This window comes from Gymnogyps californianus, chromosome 5 (assembly GCF_018139145.2).
Source record: "Gymnogyps californianus isolate 813 chromosome 5, ASM1813914v2, whole genome shotgun sequence".
Lineage (NCBI taxonomy): Eukaryota > Metazoa > Chordata > Aves > Accipitriformes > Cathartidae > Gymnogyps > Gymnogyps californianus.
In genome coordinates this window covers 36,551,366-36,578,014 of record NC_059475.1, presented here as the reverse complement: position 1 = coordinate 36,578,014, position 26,649 = coordinate 36,551,366, and the positions used below count along the sequence as shown (strand labels likewise).

The window sequence follows — 26,649 nt, the reverse complement described above, 5'->3', positions numbered from 1 at the left end:
CTTCCCACCAGAAGTTTATTCTAATAGGCATCGGGTTTTAACCGTGTAACTGCTGCTCAGGAAGCTGGAACATGAGGATCAAGAGTAAATGCATAAATAGACTTATAGGGCTAATTTCAAATTAAAATTATAAAAGTATTTATTTCATATCTGAAACAAGGCTGTGATGCTCTCAGCCTCTAGTTGTGTGAAGTTAATCATGGCTTGATTTTTTTGTTTTTAATTTCTATTTTTTTCAAACTTTACGTACAACTGAATGTAAGCACTACTGGCTATATCTGGAAGACACTACTGTAGCAGTATCCTGACTGAATGAGACTTCCCGAAGAATCACACCTGGTGGAAGTGTGTGTGTATAATAGATCTACAGTGACTGAAATATGTCAAATGCAACAGAAAATCTTTCTTGGTTTCAGGGTCTCTTAAAGCAAAGGGGTAATTTTGTCTATTTGTTCCCACACTGTCCAGGAGGAACAAATGGATTTTTATGTTTGACAAATGGCTACGTTATTGGTCATCAGTTTCAGACTGATTTAAACCAGAGTTAAAGCAGTAAAAAAAAAAAACAAACAAAGAAGCAAACTGTTTAGAATTAAAATTTGTATATGGACTAGAGAACAACTTTTATGGCTTTCCTCTTGATTAAAGATTAATTTATATATAAATTCCCCTCCTCCCAAATGAATAGTTTAGATAAGTCTTTAAATAATTGTGTACATCTGCATTTCTAATGATGAAGTATAGTTTTGGGCTGCCACTGAAAGGGGTAGTTTGCATTCACCTACACAGCCTTGGCCTTATATCTAAGGGGCACATGACTGCAGGTGATTTGGGGTACTGCTCTGTCAGAACGATCTTTTGGGGATGATGGATTTTCTGTTTTGGTTGCACAACCAGCTCACTTCACAGTTGCATTCTGGTTTGAGTTAACACAAAGGAAGTAGCAGAATTGTGCCCCAAGTCTGGAGAAGAACGGTGTAGGGATTCAGGCTGGATTTAGGTGAGTAGGTTTAGTTGCCTTCCCATTATCCCACAAAATGAAATAATTTTTGCTGCCGACCTACAGATGCTGAATCACTGGTAGAACTCTACATGTATGACTGTTTAGACATCTCCTGTGAATAAAACCTTGCAATGAATAAGAAGCTCACAAAATGAGAGATCTATGTAGCATTTATGTGCTATGCATAGTATACTGTACTCCTATCATATAACTGTTCAATGGAGCATCGCCCTTTAATTTGTCTTGTGGAGATGCATCGTCTGTCTGTGTCAAAATGCTTGCATGAGTGTAATCTGGAAGCTGTTTTTCTTCTGAGTGCCAGTGTACTGGAAGCCAGTGTTTAAAGCTTGAAATTCATGGATTTTGCATTTCCTTGCATTCTCAACAAATACTGAATAACATTCTGTAAATAATGATCCTTATTAAAGGATGAATAGCTGCAAAACTTGAAGGGTTTTCATGGGTTTTTTTCTTCTTCTTCGTCTTTTGAAGAGGGGAGATTTGTATTTCCTCTCCCTTGTGTGCTTAGCATAATAATGCAGGAGCACAAACTAAAAAAAAAAAAAAAAAAAGTGGTAACAAGCAACAGTGGTTCATGATGCCAATAGTACTGCAGTTTGGAAAATGTGTTGGACAAGTAAATTGACTATTCTCAATTAAAACTTAAAGTCTCCATTACCAGTAGTTAACAGTATAGTCACTTCATCAATTTTTGTTATTCCTTAAAATGAATAAATGTTTTCTAGCAGAAAAGTTTCAGTTGTCAAATGAATTTTTCTAGGTTGTTCTTAAAGGCTACTTTTCTATTTTAAAACTTTTTTTGGGTGATATTTCCTTGAATGTTGGTGACTGCATCAATGAAGATGAGCTGATGAATCACTTCAGACAAATCACATTTGTTTGGTATATATTAAACCTCTTCCAAATAGAGGTTGCTATAACTCCTTTCCAATGAAAAGATCCAGAGTGAGTACTCTTAACCCTTGCTGAGTGTTATTACAGTTTGCATTCAGACTTCTAAATTCATACAGTCGGACTACAATCTTTAGTGTTACTTTATTGCAAAATTATTGTTTTATGAGTATAAAAGTTTGGCCAGATATGCTGTATCAATGTTTTAATCTGCAGCAAGATAGTGCTTATTTCTTTTATCTCTGTGTTGAAAATACTAGGTTTTATATGGATTAATGATATCAAGATTAAAAGCTACATGGAGGTTACATGTGCTTATAATTGATTCTCATATTGTGATGTATTTTCAGTTGTATTTCTTGAAAATTGTGGTTTCTCTGCATCTCAGTTTTCACCACATTGTGGGATAAACTTTTTGCAATGTTCAGAATATCTGTTTTCTGTGCTACCAGAGTTAATCCCCTTGCATCTTCTGGAATCAAGAGGGCTTTCCCTTTGTGTATTCAGTCATTACATAAAGGAAATTCAGTTTGTTTTGTTAGTGTGTAAACTGGGCTTTACTAAATACAAAGAGGGCCAAAACCTCTCACAGTAAGAATTTAGAGAAAGAAAACGTACATTTCTTGGGAGGAAGAAAACTATTCATAATTTTGTTACACATTTGGTGCTCATCATGCCACACACATGAAGACAAAAAAAAAGGAAAATTTAAGACTTAAGTTATGTTGGTACTGCAGAAAGAGATCACATGTGCCAAACTTTGTGACTTAAATCCTAGGTGCTCATACTGCTAGTTGTGGCTTAATCTCAAAATACATATACAATGTAGAGAAGGAGTCAGGCTCCAGCTGGGCTGCAGTGTGACTGACCCCTTCTTTTCCTGATCCATACAGACTTATGTCAATGAGAGTTTGGCAACAGTTGCTGATGGTGAAGCAAACGCTCATAAACGTTTTAAGACACTGCTCTGGAACTTGTGTTGACATTCATATCTACAGAGCCACTTTGAGCAGTTATGAGAGAGCCTTGTGACCGAAATCAGTCATTTACTGATTAAGGTTGCATAATTGTTCTGGATTGAAGTTAACCTTTCTTCTGGATTACTCTTCATTCACATCAGCTTCCCAGTGTTGATCACTGCAAAGTTGCAGAAGCAGTGGAGAGGAGCATGGCAGGAATAAATGATCAGGGCAAGAGAAGGATGGAGAGTGCTTCTGGCAACAGTGCCAAATCATATTACTTTAAAGGGCTTATAACACTAATGGGAGTACAGGTATGAAAGTTGCTTTGGACTTGTTAGTAGAAGATAGTGTAGAACTGCCAGTAGTTTTGTATTCTTTCACTAGTCTCTGCTAAAGGACCTCCTGAAATCAGGCTGCAGAAAGTGGTTACAGGAAAGATAAGAAGAAATCTGATTGCCGTGCGTTTTCATCTGTCTCTGCTTACTCACTGTGGAAATGCTCCTTGGAACCTTTCTTTCTACTCCTTCATGGTCTCTAGCAGTTTTCCACCTGTGCTACTTAAAACTGTTAGTATGATATAGATGTAATACAATAGCTTGTATTTGCTGGAAATTACTTAATCCATATACAGTTAAAAATTAAAAATTTCAGTATTTTACTGTGGGGTTTTTTACTGGAACCAATCTAACCAAATTTTTACTAGTTTAGATTTAGCTACAAGATGTTATACTTCCCTTTTAACGCAGAAAAAAAGTCAGTGTATTATAGAAAGCCATAGCATAAGAATTGCATGCTGAACAGTGATATGCTTTGTGATTATGCTTCTCTCATACAGTTAAAACCAAATACTCTGAGTTTGTGCTGCACACATTGAAGAAGGGCACCCAGTTTTTCCTCATGTGTCTGCTTCTTGTTTGGGAAAAGGAGATGCAGTTTCCTCTCTTTCTCCTATTTTTCTCCCCCCTACCCCTTTTTTTTCCTTTTTTTTTTTAATGTTATTTACTTCGTAGGGAAGAATTTATGCAAGCCGTATTCTTCCCCCTGCCCGATCTTTTCATGTCACTGGCTTTTGAAACATCTATTACTTCATTTTTGTTACTTGAGTTCTGGCATTTTTAGCTCCCCTTTCTTCCCCTTAAATAACTGTTGGGCAATCTTTTCTTTTTTGTGCTTCCTAAAGAAACAACTGTGTCAGCTGTTTTTCTTTAAACATCAGCTTTTTATGCGGAATAGTCAATACCGTTTTTTTTTACTCAGTCTTTTGTGAAAATGCCTCAAATAGATGATTGTGTTGAGTACCGGTCACACAACACTTCCTAGTCAACATATGGGTGAAGAAAACAAGGATGAGCTACTTTAGTCATCAGGTAGTTAAAATTGCAGAGTGATGGTTCTAGAATCCTTTGACTGAAACAATCACTTCTCTCTTGATTTTTCTTTTAGTCAGTAAGTTTTTAAAAATAATAATAAACAAGTCTTTAATAACACTGGGAGGAATGGATAAAAATTACAGGCAAATGAATTCTGTCTAGGAATTACTACATGACTAGGGAATATTCTTTCTTCCCTTCAAACACAATAACTTTTTGATGCTTGAGCAACCAAATTCAAGAAGCAGCGCCCTCAAAAGCACTATTGTACATCCTGATTGTAAAGCTCATACGTGATGAATGCATTCCCAGTGTTAGGTTGTGAACAAAGTCTACAGAATTCTGTCAGATGAACTTCTACGATACAGCCAGTACTTTAGGCCTAAATTCCTAAATAGTGAAAATTTTGGCTCAAAAATTGGAGATTATTTGTTAGCATCACTAAAGAAGTTACTTGTAATATGTTATTGGTCTTTTGATCTCGCTTTTCAGGATGCATGATAAAATGCTGGTTGCTTTTCTTTAGCTAGTAAAGCAGTTAATGACTTCTCCTGGTTTAATGGGATTATTTGGACAGTCTCATTGCAGATAAAAGTACTCAAAATTCATTGTTATTTATAATAAGGGAAAATTATTTGTAATTCTTACTGTTTTAATAGTAGACCCTGTGCTTGGGATGTGAATAGAGAAGGTCCTTCTGTTGCTGGAATAAGAGCAAAAGTCCATAACAAAACACATGGGTACAAATGAAACGGCCGAATTTAGATTCCTGTTTCTTGAGTTTGATCTTCACCATCTACACCTATTTGTCCATTCTACCAGTTTAATTTCTCCTTATATTTATTGAATATATAATGTCTTCTCCTGTCTCTCTAAGCAGAGATATTTAATTTTCTGTTTGTATTTCTTCAATTATGCAGTCAGGATTCATTTTCAGTGCTGTTAAATACAAGAACACAAATATTTGTGGAACAGCTTAATGTATATCTCATTGACTTAGTAAGATTTTTCAATTTTGTACTTTGTATTTTATAAACTATTTTATTATACCATATTTTGTGTAATAGAAGTGGCAGATAGCCACTTAAAACATTTTTAGGGTGGATAGCAATCTGTTTTGTCTAGTAAAACTGTGCAACATAGATGTCAGAGCTGCACCAAAAAAAAAATCTACCTAGTTGTTCCTACATGACATTTTTGTCTCATAGATTGACTGGAGCAGAAAGACCTTTCTTTTACTCCTTGCTTGGATTCTACTGTCTAAAAACTGTTTTGAGCTTGCATTGTGTCATGTTGCACTTGCTTTCTTGATACTCTAATCATATATTTTGTGCAGTTTGACATAGCTATCTTCAGCACCCTTTTGAGAACTTCCTCCTTATGGTGAAGTCCCACCCAGACCCATAACTTCTAATGGTATTAATGGTTTTGAAAAGTCCAAAGAGGAAGCAATGGGATGTAATCATAACACTAAATCATCTCATGATCTCAGTGTTGTAACCCTTTGTTTAGGACTTTGTTGTTTCCAAAACAAGGAAAATGTACCTGGTGGATCCCTTTTCAGTTACAGAGTAGACTGAGAGATTCAGTGATTATTGTGGGAGTTCTCATGACTCAATGACTTCATCATTTATGAAGTGTGAATGTATTCTTATTTTGGTTTGTTACATATTTTTAGGGGAGAGAATGCATGTATACTTTTTATTCTTTTTCTGTGCAGTTTATTATAAGTTTCTAAACATTTCTTCTGGAACAGCAGCAAATCATACAACTTAAATAATCTTCCTTTTGAACTGAGAGGCCTTTCAGTGTGCTGTTTTGCTCTATGTTATGTTCATGTATGACCTGTGTATTCATTACATACAGCTTTTTGTAGAAACTTGTGGAAGGTATTACTTCAGTAGTAGTTGGAGTGGGGAATGTAGTTATACAAGGCTTAGTTACACTTTTTTGATGCACTATTAACGTTCCTATGTTCTCTGACCTTAGGACTTGTGAATCACTTATTTCTATGCTTGAGACTGCTGGCTAGGATGCTAATTATTACTGAGATTATCAAACATAGATCATACAGTTATATATTGGCTATGTAAGTCACATTGTTCATGCTGACGTATTGCAAATATGAAGGACATACCATTAAAACATTTTGTATAATCTTGTTAATCTTTTGTTTCTTCTCCTTTGATGGATTATTGTAATAGAAGTCTTTGCATTTGTCTTTCATTTGTCTGTCTCAGTTTATTTCCTCTATCCCAAATATTCATAGTTTGTTAAAACTACAAAAAGACTGATTCAAACCACAAAGTGTGGTGCTGCATAGCAAGGGAATGGTAGCTTCCTTTTGGTCACTGAACATAGACCTTTAAAAGAGATCACAAGTTCACAAGCTATCTTCCTTAAGGCTCGTTCAGATTTTCTTTTTTTAGTCTGATTTTGGTGCTATTTGTTAAGCATTTTGCAGTTTGGCTTGTAGTCTTTCTGTTTTGTTAGAGTGGACATTTATGATGTGTCCATTTGTGTGTGTTTGAAACATCCTTTTCCATGTTTGTTGTTTTCTTATTATGTTAAAGAGCTATTTAGCATTAGGGATTTTCCTAGAATATAATTCACTTTGCAAGATCACTTTCATATGGGCAGGTTAAAGTCCTTGAAAAGCCACATCAATGTAAATGTTGAGACAAGCTTTAGATTTAACAATATCAACAAATGATACTACAGTTTTAATTCACATAGTTTTAAAACACTATACAGTATTCATTAGCAATCTCACAGCTCAACAAGACAGTTAAAGGAAGATTATTTTTGTAAGTGTGGATATGCTTTATTTGGTTTCAGGTTCTGTTCCTTTTCTGTGCAGGCTGAGTGGGAAATGCATGCCAGGAATGATCTGGACCTTTTATAAATTTGTTTTAATGTGACAAGATTAAAATTTAAATTTTGTGGTTGCCTACCTAATATCAAGTGTTGCTTGAGATGAGTAAGCTCAGTGGGACTGATGCTTTTTTCTTCCATAAATGTATTGCCAAAAGATTAAGAGTATGTAGCAGCCCAGCAGCTAAGCTCTGTATACTGTACACCAACATGCACTCAGGTCTTTATTGAATTATGCTCATTACAGATGGTCCCTTTCCCAGACAGTGTATAGTCCAGGACAAGCTGAAAGAAATTCAGACTTAGTAAACATAAAATCTGAGACAATGTTTTCTGGTGTGTTAGAGAAAATGTAGCAGGGTCTACTTGGTTTGTCCTTTATTTTTGCTAAAAAAGTTCTTAGGTGTGTTAGGAGGAAAATAATAGCTTTTTGGACAGTTGTGGAGCACTATTCTTAAATGCAAGGAGCAGTGAAATAAAAAGTACACAGGTGTTTGTTGGAAAATAACATATTCAGTACAGCCTTCTTGGAGTAGCTAAAACTGTTCATAAGGAATCTTACTATGGTCTTCTTTCAATGTATTAGTTACCTTCATCTTATTTTAGTGGTCAAAAACTTTATTACAAAATGACTTGTTGATTAGTGCATTCACATCTCTTGTTAACAGGGTCTCCAGAGTCCTGCCATCCTTAATCTTGATGGCTAGATGACTAATAGCTTTGACTATGAGGGTGATCTAGTTGTACTTGCATACTTGAGTGAAGCTCAGGGACTTTGTGAGTATGTAAGACTGGAGGAAGATGGCCCTGAGAGAAGAGAGAACTCTGACTTGTTCAGATATGACTATTACCTGAAAAACTTTCCTTAAATTCTGTATCATAAACTGTAGTAATCATTGCTATTCCAAGGAAAATTAAAGGCACAACTGAATCTGTAAGCTTCATTTAAAAAAAAAAAAAAAAAAAAATTCCCTTTAGACTGGATGGCTGTTGTCTGACGACATTTACTGGAAGTGTCAAGTTGTCTTAGTTTCAGTGGAATCTGCCTTAGGCTACAAACTTGTGCTTGTCCTAAGTTTGCTGAAGTACCGGAGAAAATGAAAAGCTTGTCTTCCATCGTTTCTTTAGATGTTCCTCTGTTTTTGCAAGGTTGGAAAGAAATGGTAACTTTTCTTATCTAAAAAATTAACTCTTTCTCTTGTTTTATTTGTGGGCTTCTTCATCTTTATCTACATGTTTCTATGATAAGCAAGTTACAATTAATACATGGCATCAGTACCCAATAGCTTGATTGCTACTTGATAAGAAACAAGTAGTGATTTCACAAAATCAGAAGAGGTACAGACAGTTCTGTGCTATAAATGGAGTTAAGAGATTCCTCTGGATCTTCAGAAATTCTGGGGTAAGAAAGAAAAAAAACTATGAGAATATATAGAGAGAGGAGAAGCTGGGCTGGGATGAAGAGTGGATATTTCTGGAGTTCATGGCTGTCAGCCTGTAAAAATGAGACAAATTTAGGGTTTTCTGGAGGAAGCCCGTTAAACTTGGGGGGCATATGAGTAGCAGGATCTGACCACTCAAATTCTGTTATCCCATCTGCCTAAAATTGGATGGAATTTAATCCAGGAGTCCCTGGTACCAGCAGTCCTCTGTTAAGCGGGCAGCTGTGGAAGTCATTAAAAAGCATCTTCCATGTCCAGCTCATCTCACCAACTCTTACAGAGGGGAACTGCATACTATATACTGTTCTTTTAGTTCTGCTACATGTGTCCAAAACCTGTGGACCCATCTTTGAATGTTACTTTGGTTCTTTTTAACTTCTGTGGGGAAGGGTAGAAAGAAAAATAAGTTTGTTCGGGTTTTTTATTTACTTGTGTATTTCATATCAGATGCAATTTTCTAAGTAATATGCCTTGACCAGACGGTGTTACGGAATCCATACTATTACGAAAAATTAGGCCTCCAGCAGGCAGTTTCTTTAAAGGAGATGGAACCCAAGTATGTGTCGTGATCTCCTTTAATCTGCTAAAATATTACTTCATTTAACCAATCCTCATGGATGACATACAGAAATAATAGAAACTAGCTACAATTACTAAATAAGAGGAGGTGCTGGGGAGCAGGGCTAAAATGTTATTCACAGAAATGTCAAATATCTACTTTGTGTGTAATTTTCATTGTTTTCAAATCTGTTTAACAGCTTCTCCGTTCTTCATGTGCTCTTGTGCTTTGCAGAAGCTCTTGTGGTAGTAGCCATTCTTCCTTGCAGCATCAGTTACTTTACACGGTCACGAATATTAAGTTGTCTGTGTTCAGATAGGAACGTGGTTCTAGTGCTGCTATTTTTTAATTTTTTTTTTCTCTGATGTTGTGTCCAAGAGAACACTTCATAATAGCAATATACTGTTTTGACAGTTTCCCATTCTGGACACTTGTTCGTTTGTGTCTTATTTTCCCTCTTGAATTGTAGGTGCACTGTCAAACACCTTGTTTTACAAGCCTCTCCTGCTAAATAATAATTGTGTAATCAAGTATTTTTGGCTCTTTCGGGATACTGGTTATCCTCTCCTTATGTAATACAGTTTCCACGTAGGTTTTTCCTTCTGCCATTTTGCGTTCAAGCCATTTTGCTTGGTAGTTCAGGTTTCTGTAAGTAGGTTGTTGTTGTTGTTCGAGCAGGAATGTCCCGTTCAGGTTTTCTGGCAAAGTCTAAGCTGTTCAGTAAATCAGTGTGGGTACCCATATCCTAAAGGTCACAGCATTTGTCTAGTTCCTCCTGGAAATCCATGTCTTTTCTTGCTAAGCTCCTCACAAAAATAAATTTCCTAGGCATAGTAGCCATGCATGGTTGCTGTACCTCCTGTCTTTGCTGTGAAGAATACCTTTTGCCTCTCTTTTAAAGGAGAAAATCTGCAAAGTTTTGCCTTCTGCCAGCATAATAGTTTGATTTATATTCTGATTTGCTGGTATAGTTTTGAGAGGAGAAAGGTAACAGTCATGTCAGGCAGAGCCTCGTATAGTAGTTGTTATTTTGGCAAAAAATATATATACAGCCGTTTGCTTTTCATAAAAATTAATAGGATATGCTGTCATATGTTTTCTTGATGTAAATTATGTCTTCTTTAGTACTTGTGCTATATTTGCATCTCCTTCTGTTGTAGATAAGTCATTAACGTTTTGTGCCAGTGGCAGTCATTCTCTAAACCTTTAGTAACAAAGGGCTTTATATCATCAGCACTGTACCAATATGTTCATGTGATACTGGTGAAATTAATTATTTTTTTCTAAATTGAGTCAATACTCAACAGATGTTATCTGCAAGTAAAATGGATTTTAGCTCAGTGGTCTGGTATTACCTTTTGGTACTCTGGGCACGCTCGTACTCATGAGCACTTCTCTAGCTGGAAATCGTAAAATTGTCTGTTAAGCTGTTTGGATAATAAGAACCATAAAAAGCCAAGTGTGGTTCATGTATGCTCTTTGGGTGAGGCTACAAACACATAAGTATATTGCACCAAAAGTTGGAGGGGTTAAAGTACGTGTGTAAAGTGCCAGTCAAAGGTAAAGCCCCTTGATCCATGACCAGTTCACATTCAGAGATCAGCCTGGAGCTGATACTTGCGTGCCAGCAAATAGTGTAATTTCATAGCAGTGTGTCACGATTTTTCAGAATGCCTTTTTTTTTTCTTAGCCTTGTCAGAAGTGTTTAAATAGCAGTTGTGCACAGTGACAACTCTTACTTCAAAGTATCATGGATTCTCATAAATTAACCCGTATTAGTTATATTTATAAAGTTGTATTTTATTGAAATTGCTGTGCTTTGAAATATGATATTAAACAAAAGAAAGAATCAGAGAATAATTGAGGTTGGAAGGGACCTCTGGAGGTCATCTTGTCCACCCCCCCTGCTCAAGGAGGGCCACCTAAAGCAGGTTACCCAGGACTGTGTCCAGGCGGCTTTTGAATATCTTCAAGAATAGAGACTCCACAACTTCTCTGGGCAACGTGTGCCAGTGCTCAGGCACCCTCACAGTGAAAAAATAGTTCCTCATGTTAAAGTGGAACCTCCTGTGTTTCAGTCTGTGCCCATTGCCTCTGTTTTTGTCACTGGGCACCACTGAAAAGAGCCTGGCTCCATCTTTGCACCCTCCCTTCAGGTATTTATATATGTTGATAAGAAACCCCCCAAAGCTTCTCTTCTCCAGGCTAAACAGCCCCAGCTCTCAGCCTTCCCCCATATGACAGGTGCTCCAGTCCCATAATCATCTTAGTCGCCTTCGCTGGACTCCCGCCAGTAGCTCCATGTTGCTCTTGTGCTGGGGAGCCCAGGACTGGACCCAGCACTCTGGGTGTGCCCTCACCAGTGCTGAGTAGAGGGGAAGGATCACCTCCCTTGACCTGCTGGCAACGCTTCTCCTAATGCAGGCCAGGACACCATTGGCCTTCTTTGTCTCAAGAGCTCATTGCTGACTCATGTTCAAATTGGTGTCCACCTGAAGCCCAAGGTCCTTTTTTGCAAATCCACTTTCCAGCTTTGAAAGAAACCATAATGCTAAATATTTTTACTGAAGCTAAAAGGGTCAGTTTCTCGTATGGTTCAGTTTATAATTCCACTTGAAGATCCATGTTTCTTGATGGTGATGGTAGTAGCTTTATAGTACTAAAAAACAATTTGCAATTGCAGTTCAATTGTCTTAACAAACGTTTCTGAGATCACTGTTGTTATTTTTCAGTCCTATATTAAAATAGAAATGTGCAAGATGCAATACAAATAAAAGAAGGGGAATGCTTAATATGAATCTAGGAGAGGGAAGATTTGCATACTGTTGAAACTGGGTTAAAATAAATGTAATGCAACAAGATAGCTGCTTTTTTTTTTTTTTTTTTTCCCCTCCTTCAACATCTCTTCCCCTTTTTCTCTGGGAAGAATATTTTGGCAGAAAATTCTTAACCTTCATTCTCTTTTGGACCACTAATGGAAGAAAGGACAAATGTTGTAATAATGTTTGGTATCTTTAATTGGCTTAATATTACACATAAGGAATACCCCAAATTATCAAAATAATTTATTTTTTACAAAAAAAGCCATGGTGATGAAATTACAATTATGTTCCTCTCCCCAGCCACCAAAAGCAGGATTGTTCATCAGTTGCTGCGCTGAAGGTCCCTTTGACAGGTCGAAGCCTGTCGAGGTCAGTGGAGTGCTTCCTGGGCTTGAGCAACAGTTTGGTCATCCAGGTCATAAGTCAGTTTGGGCCCAAGAGCATTACAACAATATAAACACACAGCTTTTGGAGGGAGGAGAGAGCCTTTAAAACCTGTGGTCAGATTTTAATGCTTGATGCTTTTAAAATAAAGTTGATGGCAGGCAAGGACTGTAAGTCTTCTGTCTTTCCTGTCCGCTTATGGTTTGTAGCCCTTTGTGTCTGCCCTCTAATGCTTTCTCAGGCTTCTTAGTTCACCTCACTCCAGCTTTTGATTTTGGTACAAGAATCATCTTCATTTGCTAATATTTTTAGAATGAAACTTTACACAATATGCTATGCTATCTTAAAATGACTTCATTTCAAGTTAAATAGGTATACTGTTCAGACACATGCTGTATTCTTCAGTAGCTCTTACCTACTAGGCGAAAATAACACTGTAGATAACTTCCCCCCCCCCCCCCTTCATCACAATTTATAACTCGCTGTAATCACATAAGAATACCATACTCTCATCTCCTTACCTGGGGCACTCAACTGTTCACTTCTGAGAGAAGATCTGTTTCCATAGTTGTTAGGAGTTGATCTTGGATTCCAGTGTGGTTGTCCCCAGCCTTCGCTGGTGCTCAGCACTGACTCTTGGGAAGCAGCATGCTCCTATGGACAGAATCCCATTTGGCTTTTCCTGTAAACCTTGCTCTGCCTCAAGAGTTTCCAGTGGCCACAACAAAAATCAGGGGGTCTCAGGAAAGGTTGGATGTGATACAATAGGTTTGCGCCTACTGTTGCAACTCTTCATGCTACATTTCACGTGCTTCTGGTAGCTCTAGTAAAAGGTTTCATAAGAACAATGCTCAACTGATTGTCCTGTTTGTTTGGTTTTCTTTTGTTTAGTTATTCCTGATAGAGCTGCTAAACATGCAAGAACAGGTAAAAATGTTAGGCTGTAGGGGTAGTGCCGGAAAACACTGGAGCCTTGTCTGCCCTTTTTCCCACAGCTAAGCTACACCAGCAGTTCAGCAATTTGTTCCGAAATTCCCAAAAGTAGATGGGGCTATAACGCTTAGATACAAGACATCTGGGGGGTTTCGGTAGCACCAGTAGTGTGACAGGCAGATGCTGGTTTGTTTGCAAAGGATTCTGGAAATGGAAATCACTCTAAGTCCTGCTGCTGCTTTGTGGCTAATTACAAACCAGCTTATATTGTTACTAAAAATAACTATCATTACCAGTTGTGAGTTCCTTTAAAATATAAAAAATAATATTAAACAACAACCAACAATAACAACAAAAACACAAAACTAAGCCATCTATTCATAGTCTTTGGCATTGTTGCAAGTACAGTAATGAATTTGTCTAGTTAATTTACAGGGTGGTTGTCTGGAAAAACTGTTTTATTTCAATTTAAGAGGTTATTCATTAAATATTACCTGTTGGGGAATTTTATTTCGGCTCTTGCACTAATGCAGCGGATTTGACAGTAGTTTCTGAAATATTTGGAAGGATAAATGTTTAAAACAGTTTAGAAAATACAGAAGCAAAACACAAGATTGTTAACTAGACCAAACTAGGCGTCTCAGTATAGGGAAGGGGGGGGGGGAAAGCAACACTGACAGAAAACTTCTGGCAAATGGAAGTAGGTAAGCCATTGAGATATGATATGTATCCTCCATCTTTGCTTCTCCTTAGCAATTCTTGAAAACAAAATGGATGTGGAGTGTAAACTTTCATTTAAAAAGAAAAAAATTAATGTGTTTGTAGTTCAAGTTTTCTCATGTAGCCTAAGTGAAGTTCTGTGATATCCCTAAATGATGCTTAAATGAACTCTTGCTGCAGTCTGTTGGTATACAAAAGAGAGCTTTAATATTCAGATTTACAATCAAATTTATAGAATGAATAACTTTAAAGCTAAATTTGTGGTTCACTTGAATGGAGAATAGCAAAGAGAGTGTGTAGATTTAACCAATTGCTGCATCCTGTTTCTTACTGTTTCAGAGGACAGTCCCAGTGTCCTCAGTTTGTGTCAGAAGAGGCTCTTCACCTGAGAGGAATGAGACAAAAGACTACCTGTGTCTGAAGTGTACAACTACAATCTGAACTTATCTCCGAGTGAAATACAGTGATAGAGACCAATGAATGATTCAACTTTCAGTAACATTATTAAGCATCAAGATATAGCCATTTTGATTTGCAGATATTAGAATTGATAGATGCATACAATGAAGGATTGGATTTTTCTTGATTGTATTTGTCTGCTGTGTGGGAGGAGTTACTAAAAGATGTTGGTACAGAAGTGATGAGAAACATTGACTGAACTGTCATTTTAACTATGAAGTTTAGGGGGAGGAGGCGGCTGTTTTTTTTGCTTGGAGGGGGCAAACAAAGTCTCTATAAACAAATTCACTTGCCTATAAGCTAAAATTGGATAGTCTTGTTTTATTTCCCATTTTGCAAACCATTACGTATTTAAGCTTTAGGTGCTTGCAGCAAAATTCTTTTGTATATATGTAAGTGAATCATACGTGTGAATCATATATGTATGTGAGAACGTAATATATTAATTACGCAAAAAAAGCCTACCTTCAGTTATTTTGGGACATTTGGGGGGAAGAAAAAATAAAGCAGTCATCATTTGAAAATGCAACAGTTTGGTGAATGGTTATATCACAAATAATTTTGTATAGAAGGAACAACTTCATCCTCTTCTAATATTTCCTGTTCAGTCCTTAAATTTGACATCACTAATGCTAACTGGCATAAGTACTTAAACCCTCAATCAGAAATATGTTGCAAAAGATATCATGAAGCTTATTTCTTTTAAAGTGTGGGAATGTTCATTCATGGACTATTACATTCATGCATTAAACCATACTTCGAATGTAGGTTCTTATAACATCCTTGGTAAACCATGGGGTTTTCCAACTGATGTAGCATCAAAATCATAACCAAAACTAAAATGTGTCATTTAATTTAAAAGAAATAAATAAAAGCTGAGAGAGAGATGATCACCAAAAACTCTTTTTCCGAGACTCTGAAAAAGGAATTTGGCTTTTAAGTAATGAAGTGATAACCATTTGTTTATTTTATAAAAATGCTAAATGATGGAAAAAGCTGTTAAATTGTAAAATGCAAGTAATTTTCCACACACTGCAAATACAGGAGAGAACCAGCTAGTAGACACTGCAAATATTAGGTTTTAAGTAGCCGTAACTGGTTCTGTTGTCAAACCCCACAGCATGTGTGTCCTGACCTAGCCTTGCAAAGGACGGGTTATGTGCGTGGGGAGGAGGGAGGGAGGGACGAAGGGAAGCGGGGTTTCTGGCTAGAAGCCTGTTCTTGTTTAGATTTCAGTGGCAGAAGGCCTGACCTCTTTCTGCTTCCTTGTTCTCTTTTCTGTGCAATTTCATGGTGGCTGACTGGCTTCATGATTAGTCTAAAATAAACCGGGAGCTGATCCTTACTCTCTTCCCGCCCCTGGCCCTCTCTAGCTAGATCACTGACTATAAAGTTTTTAGAAGAATATGAGTTTTGACTCTGAGGAACTATATTGTCTGGTTAAGTTTCTTCACAAGGAATCGCATGTAAGCTCCAAGAAGTCCTGATGAAGGCATAGAAGTACAGAGGAACGTTTTTTAGAGGGTCATCTTAGACTGGTTTCTTCTAGGTGACTGTTATGGAAGGACTGAACCTCCACAATGTTAATTATCATAATCTTGGTTGTGGGTTTGTTGTTTTGGTTTGGTTTTTAACTAGACTTAGCTGGTTTGCGTTTATGGAAAACTAATTTCTTCTTTTGCATCTCTTCCAGTAATAGTTATGCACGAGTGCGAGCTGTGGTGATGACCCGGGATGACTCAAGTGGTGGATGGTTACCACTTGGAGGGGGTGGACTAAGCTGTGTCACAGTCTTCAAAGTCATTCCCCAGGAAGAGAATAGCTGTGCTGATTTTCTTATCCATGGAGAACGACTCAGGGATAAAACGGTAACAATTTACATCTGTTTAATGTTCCTATTAAAACTACATAGGACCTAAGAATAGATGTTTCCTTATTGTTGCTTGTAGACTAGAAAGTAAATATATAGTCTCAGCCTAATGCTATTGCTGAGCTTTTATCCATATCAATGATTATATACCTAAAGAGCCAATTATTTGTTTTAGGTGTAATACCATGCATTTCTAGAAGTAAGCATGTGGATCTTTTAGAAACTTTAAAACATATTTTTTTCATTGCAGGTTTCCATCTATTTGGGGAAACATTTTGCTATTCAGGTTTTTTCCAATGGAGGCTTAAAGTTAAATCTTCTTGTTAACCTGTTTATACACCAATGATACTGTGTTTAAGAGGAGTGTGGGAAAATGAGATAACTTGTTAAAAAACAAAATCTGAAGGAATTCCTCAGTAATGATTCAGTTAGTTGTGGAATTTGGCTATGACAAAAAGTAGCCATTTTACATGAAAACAACTTCTGTATGGGAAGAAAACATGAAGCTGACAGGTCCAAGAATTGATCTGGTTTGATGAACACATAGACAGTATTCATTTATCAGCTACATTAAATAAAATACCATTAATAAACTTGTCTTAAATAGCATCACAAAAGTCAGCCTCACAAAAGGAAAACTGGTATAGGATCTCAGCCATTTCTACATGCAGACTTATGGAAGACAAAATTGGTTTACTAAGGCTTGCTTGGTTACTTGTGTGCCAAATAGGTTTCTGAAGGGGGGGCATGTCTTACTGTGGAAACAAAGAGAAGTGGGGAAAGCACAAAACCTCCATCTTAATGACTTTTATCAAGAACTTACTCTTAACTGCCAATAATTTATGACACCTGTGTAAGCTTAAAAGGTAGAATTGCTTCTTACACCGTACTGCTGATTCTTTCTCAAGCATACCAGTTTCTCCCTTGAGGCAGGACTGCTGAGTTTTCTGCCTTGACTGTGACTGTTGTAGGAAGAGAGCATATAAATAGAAATTCTGCTGACTCAGTTGTTTCAGCGAGGCGTAGTGCTATTAGCAGAGTACCCTGTGTTCCCGCACAGCTATGTGCACCTGCAGTTCCTTCCTCACTTTGCAGTAGTTCCCTTTAGAACTTTTTTTAGCCTTATTGAGGCTGTTTTTGAGGAGCTTAATTGCATTTAGAGATACTTGACAATTTTCTCTTAATTCTTAATATTTTCAACATTCACAGCTTGCCTTCAGAATCTGAGGGTAATAAAATGCTCAGAACTGAAGGCTGGTTTAATGTTTCTCCTGCATGCATATGAAAATGTCGCAGCCATCAGCATCCTGATCTGTTTGCTCTCTCTCCTGCTTCCCCTGGGCAAGCCTTGTTTTGTTTCCACTTCTGGTAGAAGGCTTTAAATGTCTCTGCTCCTCTTCCTGTCCAAAATCGAGCTCATGTTAGTATAAATATGTTTTCCAAACCTTTATTGTCCTGAACAGGTTTTTTTGTTCTAGGTTTTTTCATTTTTTTGTGTGTGTCCCATCCTGTGTCCGTCTGTCCTACCACTACTGCCCCCAAATGTGACCTACCAGTCTGTCAGGGCAGATTTGGATCTTACCGCAGTTTTAGGAGGTTGCTCTTGGAAGTCAGCTCCTCAAAAACACAGGATAAAGGATGGAAGAAATGCAACTAGGAAGAACATATATCCAGTGTATATTGAATAAAGCTCAGGGAACTAATAAATACAGATTTAGGCTGTGGGGAAGAATACTGCAGAGCCAGTGGCGCTTTGGTAACAGAGTAAAAGGAAGTTATGTATGCATGTATTGCCTCAGACTTCAAATGATTGACTTATAAGCAACAGCTAATGTGTAATGAATTAACAACAAAGTTGCACAGTATGCAACAAGACCCCTGTTGGCATAAAAGAAACAAGATCCTACACCAAGATGTGTGAGGACATCGTTAGGTCATGACACTTTTTCAGAAGGACTGTAGCAGGGACTGGAAGAGAAATTCTGTTGGACAGGGATCTGGTCACTGATTCTAAAACTGTCCTGATACTTATGCTTTCAATATAGTTAATGGTTTTACATTTGTTCATAGGATATTCCTGTGGATTTACTGTTCAAGCACAATTTTTAACCTTTTCTTTAATGAAGCCAAACAATTGGTTTTTTAGTCCAAATAGAATTGACAGGTGACTATTATATTTCATAATACAAAGAAACGACCGAGAAAAACAACACCAAGAAGTTGAAATGTAATTGTCTGTTCCAGCTGAAAGAGTGGAGAAGGCTGTGTTCTCAAAGAGGCAACCCTGAAAAGAACTGTTGAAGATTACTTCAGTGGCATAAAATGCTATTTTTTTTTTCTTTAAAAATAAAGTAAAGGTGGGAGTTGTTATGGGTTCATCGTGTTTGCTATTGAGTAGGGACCAAATATTTTGATCATCTTCTGATTTTGAGTAAGAGTTACACTGAATCTGCTGTTTCTGTGCTCTAGCATCACTCTAATCTCATTTTGGAATGGCCTTGATATGTAAATCTGTATACCTGAATAATCTTTGAAGTTAGTCATACGCTGTTTAGTTGGTTGCTCTGCCATTGTATTTGCAAAGAGAAAGTAGCAATATTGTTTTAAAAAAGCTTCCTAAACCATTTGAACATTTCAGTTATTCAGACCTTGAGCACATGTGTCTTCAGGAATATTTAATCTATTGTAGTATCTAGAAGTCATTACGGCTCAATCAGCTGGACCACGATTTCCAGTTCAGTCACTTTTTTGCAAGGTACGCACAGCCATTTCTGAAAATACTTCTATGGATTCAAAAAGAAAGTAATCCTTACAAATGGAGTCTTCCCCCATGCCTCAAGTCACATTACACACTGTTAAAATACCTTTATAACTAGATTATATTTTGATTTCCTCTGGCCAGTAAGTCTTTCTTTTGTGCACTGGCTCAGCTTCCAGAAAAGGTGCAGAAATTCCCTTATCCTAGAAAACCTATAGTGTGGAACTTGGAGCACTTTTCTGGGACACAGGGAAGCATGGAGTTTGAAATACATCAGGTTAGAGAGCAAAAGGAATTCAGATCTATGGCTTTTGCCTAAGATATATGGGAATTATAATGCCAGTATTACTGTTCAACCTATGTGTCAGTAGAAAGGTGGAATTTATTGCAAAGCAACTTGAAATCCATAGGTGAGGTATTTGATGGAGGTATCTTCCAGATGCCTCATAAATGGTTATACTCAAAAAGAATGAAAGATCTTTTATCTCTTCTCTTACTGTTTCTTGTAAACTAGCTTTAGTTGCTGCTTCTCCAAGTACTGCTTCTGACACTACATTGCAATTCCATTCCAATGTGCCAGATCTCTCCATATATTTTATAGGATATGCAGGCATTTACTTAGGACTATAGACCTCAGTCTGTAAGTCAGCTGTATAAATTAAATACTTTGGGACTGAACATCAAAATATTGAAGTTCTTTGTTGAGGGGGTTTCTCGTCGTTTCTTTATATACCTGAGAGTTAGGTTGCTATCAGCCCTTTTACAAACCAGCTTCAGGCTACATGTAGAACTTCCAAAATTTTTGTGCAGTACTGAGCTGTTTAAAACATCTCATGGGGTTCACAAAAAGCATCCTAGTTATCTCAGAAGAAAATCAAAGTGGTGGCACCATTGAATTAATTTAGGAAAGGGAATGCTCCCCGCTAGTTTGCTCAGGTTGTTTAGATCTGCATTGGAATGTAAGGGTATTTTGTGAAGACTTTGACATAATTACACGTTTCCTCCTTTATTACACTCACCTTCCTAGATCTGGCTCCAGCCAGTCTGCTTGGAACAATTGCACTCCCTCCTAACCTGGTCGCGTCTGCTGCTCTCTTTTACTGTGTTTACAGTAGCTCTCTTCTATCTTACTAGCACTACTGTTAAACATACATCAGGCTCAAGCTTACAGGTTTTTAGGCTTTGGTGAATTTTACATTCTTGAATGAAAAGTCTAATAGACTTCTCTGTTCTATTTTCTTCTCCAGTCCTTTGCCATGCAGGCTTTTACTGAAGGAGAAAAAAAAAAAAGTTACTAGTATCTTTTGGATCATGAGTTAGGAGTGACAAATCAAAGTTTAAAATCTTTCTTTTGAAGAACAGGTAATTGTGTAAAGGGAGAGATGCAAAGCTGAAACTGAATATAATTACTGTTCTAAAAATCTGCTGTTCAAAAACTTAATTTATCATTTAGTTTTTAAATTGGCTTTAAAGTTTGAGAAAAGATTGATTCTGATGGGCCGTAGTACAGTCCTTACATCATCTTACTTTTTGAATTGAAAAAAAAAAGCATGCACAGAATAATAATCATGTCACGGTGGCACTGGGGCCACATGCTCTGTAGCATGAATATACTCAGGTCATGCTGCTTGGTCCCAAGCCTAGAGAAAAGCCTTTGATTCTGTTTAGCAGAAAAGGCATTCAAAAGTTTCATCAAAAACTATATGCTTAAGTGTTTGTAGATTTGGGCTGGGAATGAGAAATTGTGAAACTATCTATCTACATGTAGTGTTGTAAGCTGTTGAAAGTACAGCTAGAAACCAGTAAAATAGTATCCAGTATCTAGAAATGTTCTATTATGGGATCTGTTATCAAAATAGAAATTTATATCAAATGCAACTAGAGTTTCTCCGTATTTGTTTCTGAAACAAGCCCTAGACAATGATGCTAATATCTTAAATGCGCATCTTATTTTTGTTTACAAATATTTGGTTTTGAAGTGTTGAGATTTCAAATTTCTGACTTTAGAGATTCATTTTGTCTACACAAGCCAAATAGTTTCTAATATCTTTAAAGAATGTAGCTTGTAGAGGTGAGAAAAGAAACATGTAGCAAGCAAGTATTTTTATGAGTAGCTATGAACTCGTTAATGTGTTGCGCTTAATGACATCTTGATATTACAAGGATTTTTTCATTAAATAGTAGTAAGTAGACATACAGCCCTATTTATGCTCTGAGAATTTAGATCTTGATTGTGTTGATCTGGAGCTCTTCTGTCTTGAGTCTGATAACTCTGCAACATTTCCCATTATGTGCTAAGGTGGCTGCTTCACATTGGCACGGAAGTCTTATATTAAGTCTCCAAATGAAGAAACCCTTCAGAACAGTAACCCATGTTTATTAAAAAATGCCATTTTGTTAAGCCGTGGTCACTTAATTTACAATTTTGCACGTTTTTGTTGTGCTTATCACTGGAGATGTTAGGGAAGGTCTACCTAAAAAGGTTTGGGAAGGCGGATTTTTGGTAACCGTGTGGGAGAGTATGATATCATCTTCACATATGATGTGGAGAGTTCCGAACCATAGCAAAGTGCAGTAAAAGATAATTGGAGTTTTGGATGTTTGAAGACTTGAAAAAAATATCTGTATTGAGAAAAGCTTGGTTTCCATTTCCAGGCTTTGGTGATACGTGTATTAGGATACTTCCTCCCCAGCCCCAATGATAGTTTGCAGCTTCAGCATAAAGAAGCCTTTGACAGCATTATGTTTAACAGGGAAAAAATATGTTGTTGCTGCAAAGCATAGAAGTGTTTTGGGGAGAAAAAAAAATGTTTTAGGGGATGGTTGGTATGTTTTCTGTTTGGTTTGGGTTTTTAGTATTTCTGGATGTAACAAAAACTGTTGATGGCTGGGTGTTTATAGATTTGTGTCCCACTGCTAATTCTGACCTACAGTTTTTGAGTTTTCTCTCAGCTGGGGCAGGCATAAAGTCTCGCCTATATGGATTCTTATGTCTGATAACACATGCAATTTTGATGCAACTAGTTTTTCCCCTTTCAATGCCCTTAACTACTTATATCTACTGTGTTAAGTGGTCTGTTTTCATACAGCTTTAGATCTGAAAAATCAGTGTCATCCTGTCAAATTTGTTGTTTCCTTAAATCAAGCTGAAAACAATTACGGTGTTGGATAGGACGTTTGCTTGTTTTGTTAATGATTGCTTGTCTTATAAAATGTTGTGAGGGTTGGAGGTGGGGGGTGGGTGGTAGTAGCGTTGCTTGTTGGTTTGGGCGTTTCCTGGTTTGGTTTGGGTTTCTTTGAAAATCATAGATTCTACTCAGTAAAGTTTTAATCCAGTAGTTTATCTCCAGTGGTACTATCTTTTAAAAATATTTGTCATCCAGGTATGAATTTTCAGTATAAAGTAATCTGGATTTACAGTTTATATGTGCAGAAAGAATGTCATCCTTCTAGAGACAGGGCTAAAAGGCAGTAAAACTTGAGATAATTAGTAGTGGGGTGTAGGGTAGGGGGAATAAATCATGAAGAGCAGGAGAAAAAAAACTATTTGCCTATGTAATAATTAGACAAGGAAAGGAGAGGAAGAACACAAGGGATATGTAAGAATAATCTAAGTACAGACAGATTTTTTTTTTTTAATTTGGAGATTTTTTCCTCAGTTATGTTTATAATTAACCTCATTTTTCCACATGCTGTAAAAATTCTGTATTTTTCTCTCAATAAACTGCATGTGTAACAAAATTAAAAATGAAAATTCTGAAAAGACATTCATGTTGAAATGATAGAATATTAAAATTCCTCATTCACCTCTCGGTGTAGGTTTTCAGAATCTAGTAGTAACACAGAGATACAGGTTGTCTTGCTGTGCATTTTATTATACCTAGTGCTACAGGAGCCGATCAGTGCATGTCGCTCCATACTTTCTTGTTCACCTTGGATTTTTTTAATCAACAAACATTCAATGTAACAACGTTGCATAAAATAATTTTTGCAAGTAAATTAAATATGCAAATATATTTTAAAAACCAGCTGATTTAAAGTGGGGAAATGATGTGAAGACTGCAACTTTGCTTCATAACTGAATGTGCATCTATACCTGTAACGGTTTTGTAGCCAAATAATTCTGTTAATTATTCCTAATTACTGTTTTCATTAGAGTTGAACGTGAGCCATAAATACATTTGTGTCTAGGTACAGGCAGTAATACATTCAAAAATATTTTAGTTTTAATTTAATTTCAGTTTTTAAAATGATTCTCCTGTATTATTTTCTCTTCTCTAGTAGACTTTCTGGGAGAAAACTGATATGGCATGAAAGCAGCATAAAGTTAGTCCAGTGCTCAAAAATTTTATAGAATACTGTATCACTGGGAATTTTATTTGTATACTTGATATCAGCACAGTAATGTTTTTTCGGGGTGTCGCCTATTTAATTTCCTGAACATCTAGCAAGTCTGTACTGACAGAAGTGCTTGCTGCAGGTAGGAGATACTTTTGAAGCTGGGAAGATTCACTCAGTATACAAATAGTGTCCTTAACCCATACCACTTATCAGCAACTGTTAGTGAAAAATTTGTCCGTAATGGAAACGACGTTAAAATTACGTCCTTGTAACAGAAAGAAATTTAAACAGAGACTTATATCTGCTCTTATGATATATGTTTTCAGGTAATTCACAAAGACTACATTTTGTTCTCAAATTTGATATATTAGTCAGTGATATCTTTTCCTCCTGTCTTCTTTCTGGAAGGTGGTCTTGGAATGCACATTGAAGAAGGACCTCGTTTACAACAAAGTTACTCCTACTTTTTACCACTGGAAGATTGATGACAAAAAGTTTGGCCTCACATTTCAGAGTCCTGCTGATGCAAGAGCATTTGACAGAGGTATTCGGAGAGCAGTAGAGGATATTTCTCAAGGTACATATTTCAAGTGAAGGGGTTGGCGGGGGCAGGGGTGTTGAGTGTTTAATAAATAAGCCAAAGCATTTTGCATAACATTAATGCTGACAATATTTAAGGATGTGGATTGATCTATAGCATATTGAGATTTTAACAGTTTTTAAATAGTACTTCTGGCTTTTCTAAAGTGCCATTCATAAATTCTTAAATTGTTTCGCAAACACTAATAAGGTAATTCCCCGAAACATCCCTACATAATAAAGCATCGCCTCTTTTTAGAGACGAAGAAATGGAGGAAGCTAGAGTGTTATATTGTCTTACTTGGATCTTCTTCTTAGAAGCTTGTTACAGCTTCTGTGTTCTTAGAGGATAAGCTATGAAGCTGAATGATTTGAGACCCGTTGAGTTCTCTTTTTATCTCACATACTTTCAGTTAATAGTTTTATTTGTTTACTAACAGCTGACAGAGTAGTTCTGAGTACAGGTTTATATGGGACAGTAGAAGAATTTACTCTTAATAGTAATATAGCTAACTGGTTCCAGAGCTTCACTGACCTCATGGAAACCAGTGAGCAAACTGAAGAAGATCATCAAGCCTCGATTCTGAGTTAAAAATATGATAAATGTATTGCTGGTTGAGGAGAGGGAGTGAGGGAAGAGAACAGGTGTCTATTGAATGGAAAGAACATCTCTTTCAGGCTTGTAAAAAGTAACTCAAAGGGAGAAATCTAAACAAAATACTCTGTGCCGTGATGCCCTGTAAATTTAGGGATTTAATGTGTGTTATCATATTAGCAAAGGGAGAAACATGTTTCTGAATGCTTTTTGACATACTAGAATGACTTCTTTTGAATTGTGCTGATATCCATATCCCTGCAAGAGAAATAATTAGAGAACATACGAGTCCTTTTCTCTCTTAGGGTCTCTCAGTTCCAATTTCTGCTGGTTTATAGCAAAATATAGCACAGCGTGCATTCATGCCAACCAAATGTATCTGCCCTTAATTTTCAAAATGCTACATTAACAAGAATATACTCCCTTGCTTCTCACTTCTGATGACACTTTGAAAATGCTTTTACAAGAAAGGTGTGAACAAGAGAGAGGAGTGTGGCTAGGAATACTCAGTATATAAAATACAGAATGTAGAAATGAATGGTACTTATTAAAATCAACTTGAAATACAGTGGTCTACTGGTTAAAGAAGTAAACAAGCATATTTATATCATCATAGCTGGATATTGAAGGATAGTGTGGACTACTCAAAGCAGTAAACTGTAAATAAAAATAAAATAACCTTGTCTATTTTGGTTTTTCTACTTTTTCTGTAGGTTATCCACCCTCCCAAAATGATGTTGAAGTGGCAGAAGACTGCTTTCAAGTGAGTATTTAATTTTTTAAATTAATTGTGCAGTTACTTTTTGAAGAAATTAATTGAACAATTTTTTTGTTTTCATTCATGAGAATAAGCAAAATAAGAGCAATACCAAAATTCAGTTTAATGAAATAAGTTCCAGAACAGTTGTCTAGAAGACTTACAATATTGTCTGTCCTAAACTAAGTAGTCAATATTTAATCAATAGGATGATTAATCATCCTGAGTTTAATTTTTAAGTTTACAATGTCTGTTTTAGGTTATGTGTCCTCTTTGAACTCATGGGAACATGAAATATTCTTCTGGGGAAAAAAAAATAGAGGGGTCAGGAATCTTCTTCTTTTACATGCACATCCTATTTGTTTTCCTAGATTTCACTCTGCAGTGATAGACACTTCTAACTTTGTATGGTTAGAGTCCAAAAGATGCCGAGATAATGGTTAAAAGAATCTAGTCCAAACAAGGGCAGAAGTTCAGATAATTTTTAAAAACACACTAAAGATAAAGCAGTCACTTGTTGAGATTCAAATTTTTACTGATTCTTATTTGCACCATTCAATTTCTATAGGTCATAATGGCATAAGAGGTAAAAATTTATCTCCTACTATGCTTCAGAGTTATAATGCTTTACACAAATACCATATCGAGTACTGTAACACTGATGTGTAACACTGCCTGCTAGTATCCAAGAATCCATGTAATTAAAAAGCCAGTATAAACAAACATTATGGATACATATATACAGTAAATAGCTGTAATATAACTGAGTAAAAACCTACTTGTGTCTATGTGTGCTTGTCATCTCTTCTTTCCTATTTACAGTTTCAGGGAAAGTCTTGGCTTTATTCACACATATGTTCAGTTTTCAGAGTGCAGATATTTAAATTAATATGAAGCTGATATAGAAACAAGTTGACTCAGGGGTCTTAGTGACTATTCGGAAAAATGATAGTATTCCTAAGTGGTTTCTTGAGGGAGAGTTTTGTCACTTATGCAGTATTAAATTCTTTATCAGTGTAGATAAATGCAGTGTAGAACCTCTGCAACACAAAATCAAGAAAGTTAGCAGCATACTTTGAAGATAGGGGTAAGAATCAAATTATGATAGGAGACAGAGTCAAGTATTTAGAAAGGATACTGCAATGCAGTGGCAATGCAGAAGAGTCTCCTAATTTCTTTCCATTTTATGGTAGAAGAAATGTATCTCTGTTTAAGTGTTGGCTGTGCAACAACCTGTTGTACTTTATTTGCAGTGCTTTATTTTAAGGCACTTTAAAGTAAAATTGCCATAAATATTAGATATTTTGGA

The 26,649-nt window shown here is 36.5% G+C and overlaps 1 protein-coding gene across 1 annotated transcript in view; it reads left to right on the top strand.

The window, feature by feature from the left end:
- Window positions 1-26,649, top strand: part of SPRED1 (sprouty related EVH1 domain containing 1) — a 59,776-nt gene that overhangs the window by 18,956 nt on the left and 14,171 nt on the right. The window contains exons 2-4 of the mRNA XM_050897274.1: window positions 16,134-16,308; window positions 23,818-23,986; window positions 25,297-25,346. Of these exons, the coding sequence (XP_050753231.1) occupies window positions 16,134-16,308; window positions 23,818-23,986; window positions 25,297-25,346 (394 nt within the window). The remainder of the gene's footprint in view (window positions 1-16,133; window positions 16,309-23,817; window positions 23,987-25,296; window positions 25,347-26,649) is intronic.